At 42.1% G+C, this 18042-nt stretch overlaps 1 protein-coding gene across 5 annotated transcripts in view; it reads right to left on the bottom strand.

Moving 5' to 3' along the window:
- The window catches only part of SLC9A7 (solute carrier family 9 member A7), a 161334-nt gene extending 144317 nt beyond the window's left edge, over nt 1–17017 (bottom strand). For 4 of the 5 annotated variants that reach the window (XR_011485732.1, XM_070461827.1, XM_070461824.1 and 1 more), the window contains exons 1-2: nt 17001–17017; nt 16324–16721 (exon numbers count right to left, since the gene is read on the bottom strand). Coding sequence is in view for 4 of the 5 variants with exons in the window: in XM_070461827.1 (XP_070317928.1) it covers nt 16324–16642 (319 nt within the window). In the remaining variant the exon portion in view is untranslated. Of the gene's footprint in view, nt 1–16323; nt 16847–17000 lie in introns of those variants that run through there. The other variant, XM_070461826.1, reaches the window with a different exon arrangement.
- Between the last annotated feature and the right edge of the window lie 1025 nt (nt 17018–18042).

Genomic DNA, 18042 nt, shown 5'->3' with positions numbered 1-18042 from the left:
GTCAGGGAACTAACATTCCTACAAGCCGTGTGGTAAGGCCAAAAAAAAAAAAAACTTGTTTTCACCAACTTATATGTTCCTGTAACACACAAAATGCTTGATGTCCATTTGGCCTTTTGAGGTAGACTAAACTCAAGCCTGTATCATTGACCTTGTGTCATTTGCGGGGCCTAAGCAGGCCCTCCATACCAGTGGGGGAGACTGAGAATACAGCAGGTGCTTAACTGACTCACTCCCCTGGAGATGCCCTCTTTTACAGAAACCCAACTGTAACTAGGACTGTTCCTAGTTAACTGAATTGTAGAAATTAAAGAGACATCACTCTAAAACATGGACTCAGAGATTAGTACCCCCCACAGGCACAGTTTCCCTGGCTGAACTCATCAATAAAGGGCTTAGAGATGCTAGGGTGATTAAAAAACAAAAAGACACTGTTACAGAAATATCTACCATTTTGCTTATAAAGATTAATAATATATACATTAAATTATAATGTTAGTTACACTACAAAAAGGGTCCTTCCAGGAATACCCTGTTGGTCCAGTGGTCAGGACTCAGAGGTTTCACTGTCATGGCCTGGGTTCAATCCCTGGTTGGGGAACTAAGATCCCACAAGCAACACAGCAAAGCCAAATAAAAAATGAATAAAAACCATAAGGGTCCTTCCTTCTCTCCTCATATCTACCATCACTTCCTCTCCTTAAATAATGTATAATAACTCAATCAAACAGCATCAGTAGATAAGCTTACAAAATAGCTGATGTGGGGTCTGTTCATGCAGAAACTTAAATGTTTCAACTGTGAACAAATATTTATCATAACTACCTCATCCCATTCTTTAGGCATATATTATCATAGCAAATCCCGCTTTTACCTTAACACCTAGCTTCCTTTCCCCCAGACTGCTGACAGGAATATTGGCTCTTTGGACTCTTGACCATGCAGCTTTACTCCTCCCTTCTGGACCACAGCTAGGTATTAGAAATATTGTATTTCAGAATGGACATTCAATCTGAGGAAGGATCTTCACACCAGTCCTGGTCTTATGTGACCTCAGATCCATTTTCTACCCTTTGTTGTTCTGCTACATGTTCCAGGGGACAGGAAACAAGGAGGAACTCCTGTAATCTACATTTCCAGGCCCCCTTCCAAGTGGCTTCCAGTTAAATTCATCCAATGGGTGGCACCAGTGAGAGACAAGAGGGTGAGAGGAAAGAGGTGAGGGTATCTCAAGCAACCTCACTCCAGGACTCTGGTAACACCACCTTCTCCCTATGTCCACCCCAGGGGTGACAGTGGCTTCCTGCTGTTGCTTTATCTCTAGGTCACTTCAAAGCACCCTGGTTGGCTTCTCAGCTTTTCCAACACCTGTTTCACAACTGTCTCCTACTGAACTACTTGCTTCTTTTTTTCTGACTGGACTGGGATTGAGACTTTATCTGCCACATCAGAGCACTACCCTTTACCAAATATCCCCACAATGAATAAAAATCACTACTGTAAAGAAAAAATACTGCCTGTCATTCCAGTTCTACAAAGATCAAACCATTAGCCACTACAGTTGCCACCAGTTCATACATATTCTGGCTTCTCCATCACCTCTTAGCAGAAGTTCCTCAGAACTATCTGAGAGGCTATCTCCCAGGCTCAGGTCCCCATATAAAACTCACAACCTTCATGTCATGCATTTTTTTTTCAGGTGACACTGCAGTATTACCGTCTTGTCTGTGTCTCTCTCCAGTGCCATCATAAACACTCTACACAACACTGCCATTGAAAAGAGACAATTTTCTCATTCATACCACTGAAGAGAATCACTCCAGCTCATTCATAGCCTACTCTGTTAATGAATGCAATTGTTTCTTTCCCTGGTTCTCTCAGCAATAAAAATGTACAATAGCCAACAGAATCCTAGACTAGAATAAGATCATCCATAGTAGGCTTGTTTTAAATGTGTGTTCATGTGTATATAAAAATGCATAGCTGTTGAGGTATGGCAGAAACCAACACAATACTGTAAAGCAATTATCCTCAAATAAAAAATGCATAGCTGTATAAAAACACAGATACACACATGAAGTTCAGATTTCAATATAAGTAACATAAAAAGAGTGTGTATGGGGGTTACAATGACCAAAAAAAAAAGACCAAAACTCCTTTATGGAATTAAGGCATCCACTCCGAGACAAGACAGAGAAAGAGGGACTGGAATTAGCTTCATGCCTGAAACGAAAACAAACATAAATACATGAGATAATGGTTTTCAAGACACTGAACAGGAGGCAATGAAGAGGTAATTGAGAGATGGGGGCGGGTAATAAGGTAAGTCCTTGACTACTCCAGGTTATTGCCTTAAGAGAGTTTCCAAGCCATAAAACAAGGAAGGGAAACAGAGACATGTCTAGCTAACTCCTGAAACTGACAAAGCTGGGATTATGGATACAAAGGCAGCTAAAGTTCACATGACTGAGTACCAGAAAGGAGACCCAAACACAGAGAGAATCCTGGAGATCCACAGGGGTCTCTCTCTCAGGTATTCAGAAGAAATCAGCATTTGCCTATGAGGAGAAAGAATAATTTGAAAGGATTATGAATACAGGGGTTTTTGGGGGGCATGATAAAAGTGCCCTAAAGTTGTGGTGAATAATTGATAGAACTATATAGAAAATAATTAATACAGAAGACTTGAAATAAAACAGCCAAAACAATTCTGTAAAAGAATAAAGATGGAGGACTCACACTACCCAATTTTAAGATGCACTACAAAGCTGCAGCAAGCAAGATAGTATGATACTGGCAAAAAGCTAGATATAGAGATCAGTGGAACACAAGAAGAAGTCCAGAAATACATCCACACAAATATGGGCAGTTGAGGGAATTCCCTGGCTATTCAGTGGTTAAGACTGTGTGCTTTCTGTTTATAATAGCCAGGACATGGAAGCAACCTAGATGCCCATCAGCAGACGAATGGATAAGGAAGCGGTGGTACATATACACCATGGAATATTACTCAGCCATTAAAAAGAATTCATTTGAATCAGTTCTAATGAGATGGATGAAACTGGAGCCCATTATACAGAGTGAAGTAAGCCAGAAAGATAAAGACCATTACAGTATACTAACACATATATATGGATTTTAGAAAGATGGTAACAATAACCCTATATGCAAAACAGAAAAAGAGACACAGATGTATAGAACAGACTTTTGGACTCTGTGGGAGAAGGCAAGGGTGGGATGTTTCAAGAGAACAGCATCAAAACATGTATATTATCTAGGGTGAAACAGATCACCAGCCCAGGTTGGATGCATGAGACAAATGCTCGGACCTGGTGCACTGGGAAGAGCCAAAGGGATCAGGTCGAGAGGGAGGTGGGACGGGGGATCGGGATGGGGAATACATGTAAATCCATGGCTAATTCATGTCAATGTATGACAAAAACCACTACAATATTGTAAAGTAATTAGCCTCCAACTAATAAAAATAAATGAAAAAAAAAAAACAGACTGTGTGCTTTCACTGTCCAGGGCCCAGGGTTCAATCCCTGGTTGAGGAAGCAAGATCCCATAAGCTTTGTGGCACGACTATATATATATATATGTATGTATATAATATATATATATATGTATGTATGTATATAATATATATATATATGTATGTATATAATATATATATATATGTATGTATGTATATAATATATATATATGTATGTATATAATATATATATATATATGGAATTGATTTTGGAAGAAGTTGCAGAAGTAATTCGATGAAGAAAAGATCACCTTTTCAACAATGAAACATCCATATGCAAAAAAATGAATCTCAACCTAAACTTACCTTATGTCAAAACTTACCTTAGTCAAAAAATAACTTCAAATAAGTCACAGATCTAAATGTACAAAGTGCAAAACCATAAAGCTTTTAGAAGAAAACAAAACCCTCTTGACCTGGGGTTAAAGAAAAAATTTTTAGGCATGACACCAAAAGCACAGTTAATGAAAAAGGAAAATTTGATAAACTGGCTTGCATCAAAATTGAAAACATTTGCTCTGCAAAAGACACTGTAAGATGAAAAAAAGCTACAAACTAGAAGAGAACATTTTCATATTACATATCTAACAAAGGTCTTGATTCCAGAATATAAAAAGAACTCACAATTCAAAGAAAACAATAGAATTAGAAAATGAGCAAAACACTTGAATAGTCACTTCACCAAAAAGAATATGTGAAAAATGACAAATAAGTACAAGAAAAGATGTTAAGCATCAGGAAAACGCAAATTAAAACCACAATGAGATATCACTACACATCTATTAGAATGGGTAAAATTAAACATACTAACAATACTAAGTGCTGAAGAGAATGTGGAGCAACTAGAACACATATATTGCTGGTTGGAATGTACAACTACTCTAGAAAACAGTTTGGCAATTTTTTTATAAAGCTAAACACATGCTTACCCTATGACCCATCAATCCAATCCTGGGTATTTATCATAGAAAAATGGAAACTTACATTCACACAAAACCCTGTATGCTAGTGTTCATAGTTCATGCGTGCTCAGTAGCTCAGTCATGTCTGACTCTTTGCAACCCCACAGAGTGTATGGACTGTATAGACTGTAGCCCACCAAGCTCCTCTGTCCCTGGGATTTCCCAGGCAAGAATACTGGCATGGGTTGCCATTTCCTCCTCCAGAGAATCTTCCCCATGGAGGGATTAAACCCACATCTCCTGCATTGCAGGCAGATTCTTTACCAATGAGACACCAGGAGAGCCAGTAATGTTCATAGTAGCTCTATTCGTAATCACAAAAAAAAAGACTGGAAACAATCTAAATGTCCTTCAACTTACAAACAAACTATGGTATATCCATAAAATGAAATTCAACTCAGCAATAAAAAGGAACTAATTATAGATACTTGCAATGACATGGCTAAATCTCAAAGGCCTTATGGTGAGTGAAAAAAATAATCCCAAAAGGTTACATACTGAAGGACTCCATTTATGTTGATATTTGAAAGACAAAACAATAGTGATGAAGAACAGGTCAGTGACTGTCAGGGCAGTGTGGAAGCATGAGTTTTTTAGGGTGAAGGAATTCATATTCACCTCAACTGTGGTGGTGGTGGTTACACATATCTATACATGTTATAAAATTCATAAAACTGTACATAGAAAGTCAATATTACTCATGATAATTTTTAAATAAAATTAATAAATCTAAAAAAGAGATGATTTTTTAAAATAAAAGTGTCATGAAATCGAAGAAGCCTCAGGAGCACAAAAAGCTAACAGTCAGATGATACAACCCTTCAGGAATACATTAATATAATAGGCCCGATGTTGCTATCTCTAGGAGGCCTGCTTGTATGACTGACCCATACAATAGTTCCTGAGAATTTGACCTGTAAAATATCCCCCATGCTACTAATTGATACGGTTGTTTCATGTGCCTGGAATACTGAATATGGCTAGATAGTTTCTACAAATGTAATCCATACAGCACACCTGCTTTCTTCTGGGAACCAGAAATGTTGGTAAGAGTACCTAATCAGTCCTTATTTAAAAAAAAAAAAATATCTGAGACTTGAACAAGCTTTGCTAGGCAGAAACACTGTGCATTCATTGTTGCATTTACTTGCTGCAAGAAGCTTGTTCTGTGAAACCCCACCCCTTTAGAAGCCCACATCTAGACTCTTTCATACTCCACCTATTACATCTTTTTCCCTTGCATATAAAACCCTAAAGAATACACACCAAAAAAAAAAAAAAACCTGTTAGAGATGATAAAACAAATTTGAGCTGTGGTGTTGGACAAGACTCTTGAGAGTCCCTTGGACTGCAAGGAGATTCAACCAATCCATCCTAAAAGAGATCAGTCCTGGGTGCTCATTGGAAAGACTGATGCTGAAGCTGAAACCCCAATACTTTGGCCATCTCATGCAAAGAGTTGACTCATTGGAAAAGACCCTGATGCTGGGAGGGATTGGGGGCAGGAGGAGAAGGGGACAACAGAGGTTGAGATGGCTGGATGGCATCACCGACTTGATGGACATGAGTTTGAGTAAACTCCGGGAGTTGGTGATGGACAGGGAGGCCTGGCGTGCTGCAATTCATGGGGTTGCAAAGAGTCGGACATGACTGAGTGACTGAACTGAACTGAACAGGGTATAAAATCAATACCCCCCCCCAAAAAAACTTCAGTCCTACTTCTATATGCTAATAATGAACAATCCAAAAAGTAAATTTTTAAAAATCATATACAAAAATTAACTCAAAACAGATCAACAGTCTAAACTTAAAAGCTAAAACTGGGAATTCCCTAGAAGTCCAATGGTTAGGAGTCATATCTGTCACTGCCAGGGCTGGGTTTGATCCCTGGTCAGGGAACTAAGATGCTACAAGCTGTGCAGCTCAGGCAAATAAATAAATAAATACTAAAACTATAAAACTCTTGGAAGGAAATATAGGAGGAAAGCTTTATAGCATTAGATTTGGCAATGATGTCTTCTTGGATATGATACCAAAGCATAAGCAACAAAAGAAAAAATATATATAAACTGAACTTCATCAAAATTAAAACCCTGCACATCAAAGGACACTACCACAGAGTGAAAAGGCAACCCACTGGATAGAAGAAAACATTTGCAAACCACATCTGATAAGAGAATAATATCCAGAATATACAAAGAGCTCCTACAACCCAACAACAAAAAACAATTTTTAAAACAGGCAGAGGTGTGAATGAAAACTTCTCCAAATAGATATACAAATAGCCAATGAGCATGTGAAATGCTCAACATCTCTAGCCCTTGCTACTGCTGCTGCGGCTAAGTTACTTCAGTCATGTCCGACTCTGTGCGATCCCATAGACGGCAGCCCACCAGGCTCCGCAGTACCTGGGATTCTCCAGGCAAGAACACTGGAGTGGGTTGCCATTTCGTTCTGCAATGCATGAAAGTGAAAAGTGAAAGTGAAGTTGCTCAGTCATGTCCGACTCTTCGCTACCCCATGGACTGCAGCCCACCAGGCTCCTCAGTCCATGGGAGTTTCCAGGCAAGAGTACTGGAGTGGGTTGCCATTGTCTTCTCCTCTCTAGCCTTTAGGGAAGTGTAAATCAAACCCATAACAAACTAACACCTCACAATGACTAGGGTGACTGTCTTTTTTTTTTTTTTTTTTTGGCTGCACCAGGTCTTAGTTGCGGCATGTGAGATCTAGCTTCCTGACCAGGGATCAAACCCAGGCCCCTGCATTGAGAGTGCAGAGTCTCAGCCACTGGACCATCAAGGAAGTCCCTAGGGTGACTATTTAAAAAAAAAGTATTGGAGAGGATGCAGTGATATTGGAACCCCTGTGCACTGTAGTGGAAGTGTAAAATATTGCAGCCACTTTGGAAAACAGTTTGATAGTTCCTCAAAAAGTTACCCATATAATTACCTTATGACACAGCAATTCTACTTATAGGTATATACTCAAAAGAATTGAAAATAGGGACTCAAACAGATACATGTATACAAATGTTCATAGCAGCATTATACCACCGGTTGCCAAAAGGTAGAAACAACCCAAGTGTCCCTGAACTGATGAATGAATAAACAAAATATAGTGTATATATACAATGGGATACTAATCAGCCACAGAAAGGAATGAAGTTCATACACCTACTACAACATGGATGAACCTTGAAATTATTGTTCTAAGTGAAAAAAATCAGATCAAATATTGTATGATTCCACTTATATGAAATCTCTAGAATAGGCAAATTCATGGAAACAGAAACTAGATTAAAGGTTATCAGAGGTTAGGAGGAGGGTGGAATGGGGCATTATTGCTTAATGAGTACAAGGTTTCTGTTTGGGGAAATGAAAACATTTTGGAAATAGTGGTGATAGCCACACAATTTTGTAATGTTACAAATGTTAGTGAATTATACAACTAAAATAATTAAAATGACAAACTTTATGTTATACATATTTTACCACAAGAAAAAAGAAAAAAAAACACCATGTGGCTTATCAGTTAAATATACAATTTTCTGCAAACATCTATTCACCTATTCCTTCATTCTCCTTCCTTAAACAGTTCTCTGTGATTCAAGCAGATGTTTTCAGAAAAGCTTCCTTCTCAGTGTAAATCTGAGGCACAAGAACTTGAAGGATCTTTAGTGCTAAGCGGTGTTACAGCATCTTTTTGTTAGACAAGGTAGAATCCATTAAATAAATGTTGCCATAGTACCTACTATGTGTTATGACTGTTCTAGGGACAGAGACAGCAGCAAACAAAAGACACTCCAGCCTGCACTGGGTTTCTTTCTAATGTATTTTGGAAACTCACTCCAGGAGACTGATATGCCTGTGACAACTAGCACAGTAAGAGCAGAGAGACCCAAGAGTGTGACAGACCCAGCTCAATTTGCCTCCCCACCTCTGTGATAGTGATGTGTAGAAATGAGAATACTTTTAGGCAACTACTCCCACCTGAGAAGGCCTAGAGCAGCCACTCTGATCATTGTTTGACTATTTTCCCCGGTAACACTGGCAGCCTTCTGTCATACTGTCTTACTTCAGGCTGCCGTAACAAAGTACCACAGGCTATGCAGCCTATAAACCAGTGAAATTTCTCTCTTCCAGTCCTGGAGGCTAGAAATCCAAAATCAGGGTACTGGCATGTTCCGGTCCTGGTGAGAGTCCTCTTCCAGGTTGCACACTGCCAACTTCTGTTGTACCCTCACAGGATGGACAGTTCTCTGGGGCCTCTTTTTAAGGGCACCAATCCCATTCATGAGGGGCTCCACCTTCGACCTAATTACTTCCTAAAGGCCAAATGTCCCATTACCATCATCACCCTGGGAGTTAGGATTTCAACATAAGATTTTTGAGGGGCACGGACATTCAGTCCATAATGCATAGCAAGGGAATAACACCTGGAATGTGGCCTTTGGAATACAAATGAGCAGATATCTTGGCTTTGCTTGGATTCAAGGGCCCAAGGCCAATCTAGCATAGGAAAAGGGATTCTTCTAAACTGGCCAACCTCACCCCTTGCAGCTGTATACCGGAATTTGGAGCCAAAGCCCCAGCTAATAATAAAGGGTCACTTTGCTTTGTTTTATACTCTGGGCATGAATTTCCCTCAAAGACCTCCTGGAAGCAGGTGATCAGGGCAGAATTCAGGTTCCCCTCTATCCTGGCCAAATACATCCTCAACCTATTGATCCCATCCTTCAATAGATCCCCATTTACCAATCTCAAATGTGTGACCCTAAATAAATGAGATACTAAACCTAACTTTCAATTTATTCATCTGGCAAAATGGGACCAATAATACAGTCTTCATTACATTTTCTGTGAAGGTTATATGGCTTAAACTATGCAAAATAATATGGTGCTTGACCATGATAGTAAGTACTCAATAAACAGCTGCTACTTTTTACCACATTTATTTAATTACAAGCAGTGTAGTGGATGTATTTAAAGGATCAAAACAAATATTCTGTAGCAGTGAGTTTCAAATTTCAGTATTTAAATTTCAGTATTTTAATTTTAAATTTCAGTATTTAAAATCCCTGGTAATGCACTGAATCACAGATTTCTGGGCCTCACTGAGACATTCTCAATCAGTCTGGGGCCAGACCTGCCATTTTTAACAAGCTCTCCAGGTGATGCTGATAGGTTCATTGAAGCAACTTCATAAACTCGAGATGAACGCCCTATTCAAACTGGATCACTTGAAAACTTACTTTATCAACAACCAACAACAAAAATGCATGCAAATCCTACTATGTTTCTTTTCTGGATTATGTATGACAAAGTATTAATCAAATACTTCAGCAGAGATTGGCTAACTGCTTTCCAAACCTATTCCTCTTACTCCAACTAGACTACATCTTCCTGCCTCCCTTCCAGTTCAATGTGGCCTCGTGACCAAATTCTGTCCAACAGAAGCAGCAAAGCAATGTGCACCACTTCCAGGTTTAGTATGTAAGTCTTCCCCTTATGATCTTCTTTTCCTTCTTTCCTTCATGGGCTGGAGGGCGAGGATTCCAATGGCCCAAGGGACAGATAAGCCACAAAATGGAAGGCACCTGGTCCCTGAATCACCACTATATGGAGAGCCACCTGCCAGATCCCTGCACTGGCCCATTACATGAGAAAAAATGAAGTTTTTCTCAAGTTAGGCCATGGAAATTTGGGGTTTGTCTATTAAAACAGCTAGCATTACCCTAATACAGATATCTACATTGATTAAAAGAGAGGGAGCAAGCTTTAACCCAAAGAGAAAAGTCTCCTAACATATACGCCCTTCTAAGTGGAACAGAGGCAGTTTTTCAAAAGACATGTGAACCTGAAAATCAAACCAAAACACTGAAATGAAAAGGAAGTTACTGATTCTCAAGTCATGTAAGCCTAACCATTTCATGAAATCTTCTGTTAGAGTTTCACAGTGTCACAAAGAGTTTAATGAGAGTAACAGATGGTTTATCCTCACATGGTAGAAGAGTGAGAGAATCTGGTCTCCTCTTCTTATAAGGGCACCGATCCCATCATGGAGACTCCACCCTCATGACCCCTTCTAAATCTAATTTACTCCCAAAGACTCCACCTCCAAAGACCATCACACTGGGGAATGGGACTTCAACATATGAATTTTTGAGAGGACACAATTCAGTCACTTATCCTTCCTTTCTGCTTCCCCTGACATAGACAGACTTTTGGAAGAAACCAGGACAACTGTCTTACAGATTGTCCCATATTTTGGATATGTCTGTTTTCACATGGTATTTTATAACTTATTTCCTTATCCCCTATATTTCCTATCAACTGGAAGATGCCCCTAAGACCTCCATTAGATTCAGATGAAGCATTTGAAGGATGAATACCACAGGTAAAGCTGTCTGCTTCCTCTTGTAACACAACAGCAGGCACATAATACTGGGCAGTTCCATGAGGACCAAGGATAAATTTGATGACCTGGTTATAAGATGCTGACTGCCAGACCTCTCTAATGTAAAGGCACCTTCTTTCCTTTGTGATAGATAAGTGATCTGTGGTGTGATATTCAACACCACACAAGTACCATGTTCCCCCACAACCTCTCACCTATGGCTCTGGAATTCACTGAAAATCCTTGTCAAAGTTAATAGTCTTTGGGGGTTGTGAAATGGTGATTTCTAATTACATCATTCCAGAAAGGCTCAAAGAAATGCTTTCAGGAAATATCGTTTTTCTAACTTTAAGACACATTTTACTTCCATTTATAACTTTTAAGTAACAAATGCTACCTAACCACATAACTGATCTGTTTCTAATGCCTTTTTTGCTATAAAAAAAGTTGTTTGCTTTATTTTTTAAATGTTTCAATTGTAGAAGTAATGGTCAATGTTATAGAAAGTTCAGGCCATTCAGAAGAGTATAAAAGGAAAAGTAACATCTCCTTTTCCTCCCTCTCAACAACTGATCCCACTGTCAAAGTTTGTGCCTCTTTCCAGAGATGCACACATGTCATATGTAAACGTATATGTATCATGTTTATGTATTTATATCACAGGACATTAAAAAAATAAATGCTATACTTACTGCTTTGTGCCTTGTTTTTTCCACAACACTAAGTGAGCTGCCTCAAAACACCTTTTTCCCAACTGTACAATATTCCTTAGTGGGAATGTGCTCCAGTTTAACCAGTTCCTTCTTAATGAGTATTTCAACTTGTTCCTGCTACAATGAATATCGCCATCTATATAATAATGTAACACACTAATGTGACTATTTCTGAAATATAAAGCCCAAGAATGGAGACTGCTGGATAAAAGAGTAGAACAGCTACCTTAGCAAATTATTAACAAATTATTAACAAATGGCCTACAAAAAATTACAATGTATACCTATGACTGATTCATGTTGATACTTGACAGAAAACAACAAAATTCTGCAAAGCAATTCTCCTTCAATTAAAAAATAAATAAATTATTTTTTCCCATTTATTTTTATTAGTTGGAGGCTAATTACTTTACATCATTGCAGTGGTTTTTGTCATACATTGAAATGAATTAGCCATGGATTACCAAGAAAATGACAATTCTCATCACTCCCACTGTTATCTTAATGCCTTTTAAAATTACAGCAGGACTCTACCCAAGTAGCAATGCTGACCAAAGAATCACAAGTCTAAATTGAAAAGGAGAACTAATATTTACCAAGTAAGTAGCAGACACACCACACTTGACCTTTACAATATCACAATAACAAAAATTCTGTGAGGTGAGTGACACTGTCTCCATTTTTGAAAAAAGGAAACTAAGGTTCAGAGAGCTTGCCCAGTGTTACACAGCTTTACAAGTAAGAGGGCCAGCATTTGAACCCAGGGCATCTGGTACCAAACTGAGACTATACAGAGCTTCCCCAAACTAGGGCCAAAGTGAAAGGCTCTTGAAAAAGAGGGAGGGCTCCCAATTAACCAGGAAGAGGGTGGTTCTGAAATGTTTGCTCACAGGCTCAAATGTTAATTTCACGCTACTGCAAAAAGCCATAATTTCCCCTTTCAGACTTTGCCTATGAACCCTCCCTCAGCCTGTGCTTAGCAATCCAGCACCAGCAAAACAACAACGAGCCCACGGTCCATGGAACCTTGAAGGTTCTGTGCAACACATACTTGAAAAGTTGATAGGTGTGGAGGAGGGGCAAGCGAGAAGCAGGTGGTAGGCTAGGATGACGGAGTTAGATATTTTGGACCTGTATCAGCTGTCACAAAAACATTATGGGGAAAGTGGAACTACTGTACACACGAGAGAGAACCACAATTAACTGACACAGTCTGTTTATGCCGCCTTTCCCTCCTCAAACACTTGCTATTTTTGCTGCACAGACACGAGGGGCTTGGTAACTTTAGGATGACACTTAATCATGTACAGAGCCAGACAGCTGGAAGCTCCCTGCACCGACAAAACAGGTTAGACTGGTGCCAGGCGAGTGCCTCACCCGCTGCCCTGCAGCCGTCATCACAGGGCTGGCAGGGGTGGAGCGGGGCTGCCTTCAAGGTCCCTGGAGAGTCAAGTCTATGGTCACCTTCCCTGCTAGCTGCCTGGACCAGTGGTTAGGGAGGAGGAGTGCTTCTAACTGTCCCTTGGTGGGTGGTGGAATTCCTTTCCATTGAAGTGCTAAGTATTCACAGCGTGTCTCTTACAGTCCTTAGGTCCTTTGGGATCTATCTGTGCACACCACTCCTAAAGTACATCAACTCTTCTTTGGTGACAATGAGATAAAAGGAGAAAGGAAAAAGATGGACAACCTCCCCCCTTTCCCAGTTATGTCTCCATTCCAGACCCCGGGCTCCGAAAGTTCCACGGGTACAGCCAACAACTGAAAAGTCACAGAAAATTAATAACAATTTGATTTAAATAGGGAGTAGTGGGCATCAAACTGGATGATTTGAGGAGTATCTTAAAATGCCACAAGAATGCCACAGAATGGAAGCATGGACGTGCTATTAGGTGATTCCACTTCCAAAGTTCAAAAAAAAAGCACAAAAGTATATAAAGTGATGTCTTCCCTCCCACCCCTACATTCCACCTACCTTGTTCCTCCCCTACAAGGAAACCAATGGTGTTAGGCTATTGCATGTCCTCCTAGAGATATTTTATGACTATACCAGCAAATACACATATTATCACAATTTATTTTAATATATTACTATATATTAATACATTGTTTATATATATACACACATATATATATATACACACACACCACAATTTATTTTAAATATTAAAGCCCTTCCTCTCAAAGTACCAGTTAAGTATTTTTTAAAGGGCCAGGAATTAGATTTTTTTCATTTCAAGGTAAAAGTTTTGAAATTCACAGTTGAACTCTTTCACTCATGAAAACCTACCAACATTTAAAAGTTAAATTGGTTATCTCCATAAATTAACTTGGGCACCCAGTACACAGCAGATACTTAACAAATGTTTCCTTAGATTTTTTTGCCCTTTATTACTCAGAGGACACTCACTTCCTCTACTGATATCAAGAAATGAAATCTGATGTCTTTCTACTGAGAAAAAGAAGTCCTGAAATCTGTACTGCATTCACTTAAGTATTCAAAGATTTTCATATTGAATTTTTTTGTATCAAAATTCCTATCCCTTAAGTATATATTGGATAGTTAGCTAATCAAATGACATCAGAATTCAGATTTGGGGCTTGGGGCAGGGCGGAGGCAGAACTTAAAACAGAAGACTAAATATCTCTTAGAGAAAAAGAAATATTTTCTCTCAGTTACAGGCAATCCACATCAAGATATTAATATTTGGCAGAACCTAGGACATCACACATTGACAAACAAATTTCTTACCGCATTTCAAAGTAACACTAAAAGCCAAAGACACAGAAGAAAATTATGGGGAATGCTATGAGAGGATGTTGCCTTTTCTGAACATCATCAATTAAACCAGATTTCCATAACACAAAGTGAAACACTACACTGGGAGCACAATCCCAATGACTAAAAGATTGAGATGAGTTTAAAAAGTACATATCTGCAAAGGAAAATTCTACTGTTGTTTTCAAGCCTTAAGCTAAAGGTGACTGAGCTCCTAAGAACATGGAGTACTCCTCAGAAAATATATTTCTAAATCTCATTTTCCATGCACTTGGAGCATATATTTATGAGCCTGTCCAATCTACCTTTTAAAAGTATTTCACACTGTACTTTAATGAATTGGATCTAGGGGCTATAAAATAAAAATATTTTTATGGCTAAAGGCAATGCTCATTTGCTCAGAGTCAACCACGTGAAATGACATGTTTCAACTCCCCCTCTGCTATCAGCTCAGGAAACCTTCGAGCTTACCTGCTTTAGCCTGGGCATCAGTCATTTGTCACAGATTGACACAAACCACAAAGCCCAAGAACGGCAAGGTTTTCTGTTCACATCTGTAATTTGCAATAACCAAACTCAGTTTTAGACCTGGTCCTGCTTCAATTCAAGATCTGTTTAGGCCAGGTCTCTTTAAAACCTAGAGGGCTCCAGGAGAGCACTTCATAACCTTGGTGACCATGAGCCAGGGCTGTCAACAATCAAGCACCATGAGTAAGGCCTAGGGCCAAGGGTAACATTAAAGATTAACGTTTTCACTTTCCACTCTCTATCACAGAACCCTGAATGGAAATTGAGTGGAGAGATCCCTCCAGTATAACTGATGAAGTCAAATGTTTCCTACTGGGAACAGTCATTAAGTGGACTCATCTATTTCACATAAGGATGCCAACCTGGGCCTTAACTCCATTGCATTATATTCAAAAGGAGAATACTTGGTTCCCGTTTGAAGTCATGTCACGGTGGGCAGGTGTGAGGGTGGAGGCGGTGGCATGGCAGGGGAAGAGGGATGATTCAGATTGCGGCTGACATCCACGCAGTGACGCCAAGATTTGTGCTGACCCTTGTGTATGTAATACACCATGTGCCATTAAACTCAGGAAAGGATGATGGCACAGTCCATCTTTCACAACAAAAGAAGGCTGACTCCAGAATTAAAACCACTACTTTTCCTCTTCATACACCCTTAAATGTATCTTCAAAGCAGCGTCCTTGTTACAATCAGAGGAAGGCAAAAGCTCCCCTTCTCTTAAAGAAAGCAAGTGGGTATAACTTCCCACTTGGACACAAGAGTGGGAGGCGTGCCCATCTTCCCGACTAGGTCCGCCATGGCGGTACATCATCGTAGGTCTTGGACCACGCTCACCTTTCACAATGCTTCAAGCTCCGACTTTATTCACAAGACATTCGGGAACACAGATGTCAGAACTGGGCGCCCACCCAGGTTGACCGTTTATGTGGCATCCACCAAGCCCCGTCAGCCCCTACCCAAGTCGAGGAAGCCCTTACCCACCCTCACGGTGGCCTGCCTCCTGAGGTGGAGAGATCCCTAGGAGGTCACCCCCTCCCGCCCCGGCACACACATCCTGTGAAGCTGAACTGGGGCTGGGGGCGGGGGCGCGAGGGGTGGGGTGCGAGGCTGAAACGGAACCGACTGGACTGAACCAGACCATCCCGGTGCCTTTCATTTTCCCGGTTCCCCTGGAAGAAACGTCGAAATGAGGTGGAATTCATTTTCATGGTAATAGGGAGCCCGAAAATGCAGACAGTTGACCTTGGGAGCCAAGACCGTCTCAGCGGGAAACGGAAAAGAAACGAAACACGTCGGCAAGTGAAGGGGGAGCACAAGGCGTCGCGGGGCGGGGAAGGGGGGGGCGGAAGCGCAGCAGCCCGGGCGCCCGAGGGGAGTAGGGGACGGTGGGTGAGGGTGCGGGGTGTGCTCACCGTAGATCATGGCCAACCCGGTCTCGTGCAGGAAGCGAACCCGGCGGTGCTTGAAGAGCCAGATGGTGAGGATGGTGAGCGTGAGCAGCAGGATGAAGGTGAGCAGGCTCACGCTGTCCTGCCGATGGCTCTCCTCTGCCTCTTTCTCCGTGGCGAGCTCCTCCATGGCGCTGCTGTCCTCAGCCGCCGCCCCAGAGGAGGAGGCCGCGGCCGCCCCGCGCAGCCCCCGACCCAGCAGCAGCGGCAGCAGCAGCAGCCGCGGTGGCAGCGCCCGGGCCGCCCGCCCCGAGCCGAGGAGCGCCGCGTCACCAGGCTCCATGGCCCAAGCGCCGCCCGCGCCTCCTGCACGCTGGGACCGGCAGCCCGCGCCGTCGGCAGCTTCCCCTGGCGCCACCGACCTGCCGGAGTAGCCGCGGCCGCTGCAGCTCCTCCTCCAGCTCGAGCCGGGCAGGGGCTGGGGCCGCGCCGGGAGTCGCGCTGGGGGAGGGGCGCGCGCAGTGCGCAGGATCCCCAAGCACCGCCCCCCGCCCGCGTACCTGTGCGGTCCCCAGCCGCGCCGCGTCCCCCCACCCACCCCTTCCCGCCGCCCTTCCCCGCTCCAGCGAGGTCGCCCTCTGCCCCCGGGCCGGGCCGCGGGCCCCTCTCCTCACTGAGCTCCTCCCTTGGTCCCAGCGTACCTGGCCAGGCCATCTGGGCTCGCGGAGCCGCTTTCTGGGCACTCGCCGCCGCGCTTCGTAAATGGGACGCCAGAGGTCGCCCGTGCCTGGCAAGAGCATCTTCTTGGATGTGCGGTCTGGGGCCGCTGTGTCTGGGGCCACTCGAAGTGTTTGATCCCTGGCCAGTGTGTAGCCGCTCTGGGCCCAGTAAAAGTGGCGGTTCTGGAGGAGCCTAGGAATCTTGAAGCCAGGGTACCCCTGTACACCTCTATTCCCGCATCTCTCAGAGTGACTTCCAGCATTCCGGGCTTCCCAGAATCCGTCAGGCTTCATTCAAACAAACCTCTGCTTTAACCTGACCCAAAGTAAGAACCGATAAGGGGTTAAAATGAGGAAGCAGTGTTAAAAATAGCACCTTCATCACTTGGCAAGTAGAGGGACTTCTTTTTCTGCACTGTGGAACTAACCCTCAGGGAAGTGGCTTGAACCAGAAGGAACTGGACACTTGCCCTTCTGGGCGGATGAGCAGCAGGTGGTTGAGTCAGTTCAGTGGCTCAGTCATGTCTGACTCTTTGTGACCCTATGGACTGCAGCACACCAGGCTTCCCGTCCATCACCAACTCCAGGAACTTGCTCAAACTCATGTCCATCAAGTCAGTGATGCCATCCAACCAGCTCATGCTCTGTTACCCCCTTTTCCTTCTGCCTTTAATCTTTCCCAGCATCAGGGTCTTTTCCAATGAGTCAGTTCTCGGCATCAGGTGGCCGAAGTATTGGAGTTTTAACTTCAGCATCAGTCCTTCCAATGAATATTCAGGACTGATTTCCTTGAGGATGGACTGGCTTGATCTCATTTCTGTTCAAGGGACTCTCAAAAGTCTTCTCCAACACCACAGTTCAAAAGCATCAATTCTTTGCCTCTCGGCCTTCTTTATGGTCCAACTCTCACATCCATATGTGACTACTGGAAAAACCATAGCTTTGACTATCGACCTTTATTGCCAGAGTAATGTCTCTGCTTTATAATATGCTGTCTAGGTTATTCATAGCTTTTCTTCCAAGG

Source organism: Odocoileus virginianus, chromosome X, assembly GCF_023699985.2.
Source record: "Odocoileus virginianus isolate 20LAN1187 ecotype Illinois chromosome X, Ovbor_1.2, whole genome shotgun sequence".
In the NCBI taxonomy this organism is placed as follows: domain Eukaryota; kingdom Metazoa; phylum Chordata; class Mammalia; order Artiodactyla; family Cervidae; genus Odocoileus; species Odocoileus virginianus.
Note: the sequence above shows the minus strand (reverse complement) of the source record. Positions and strands in the feature narration are given on the sequence as shown.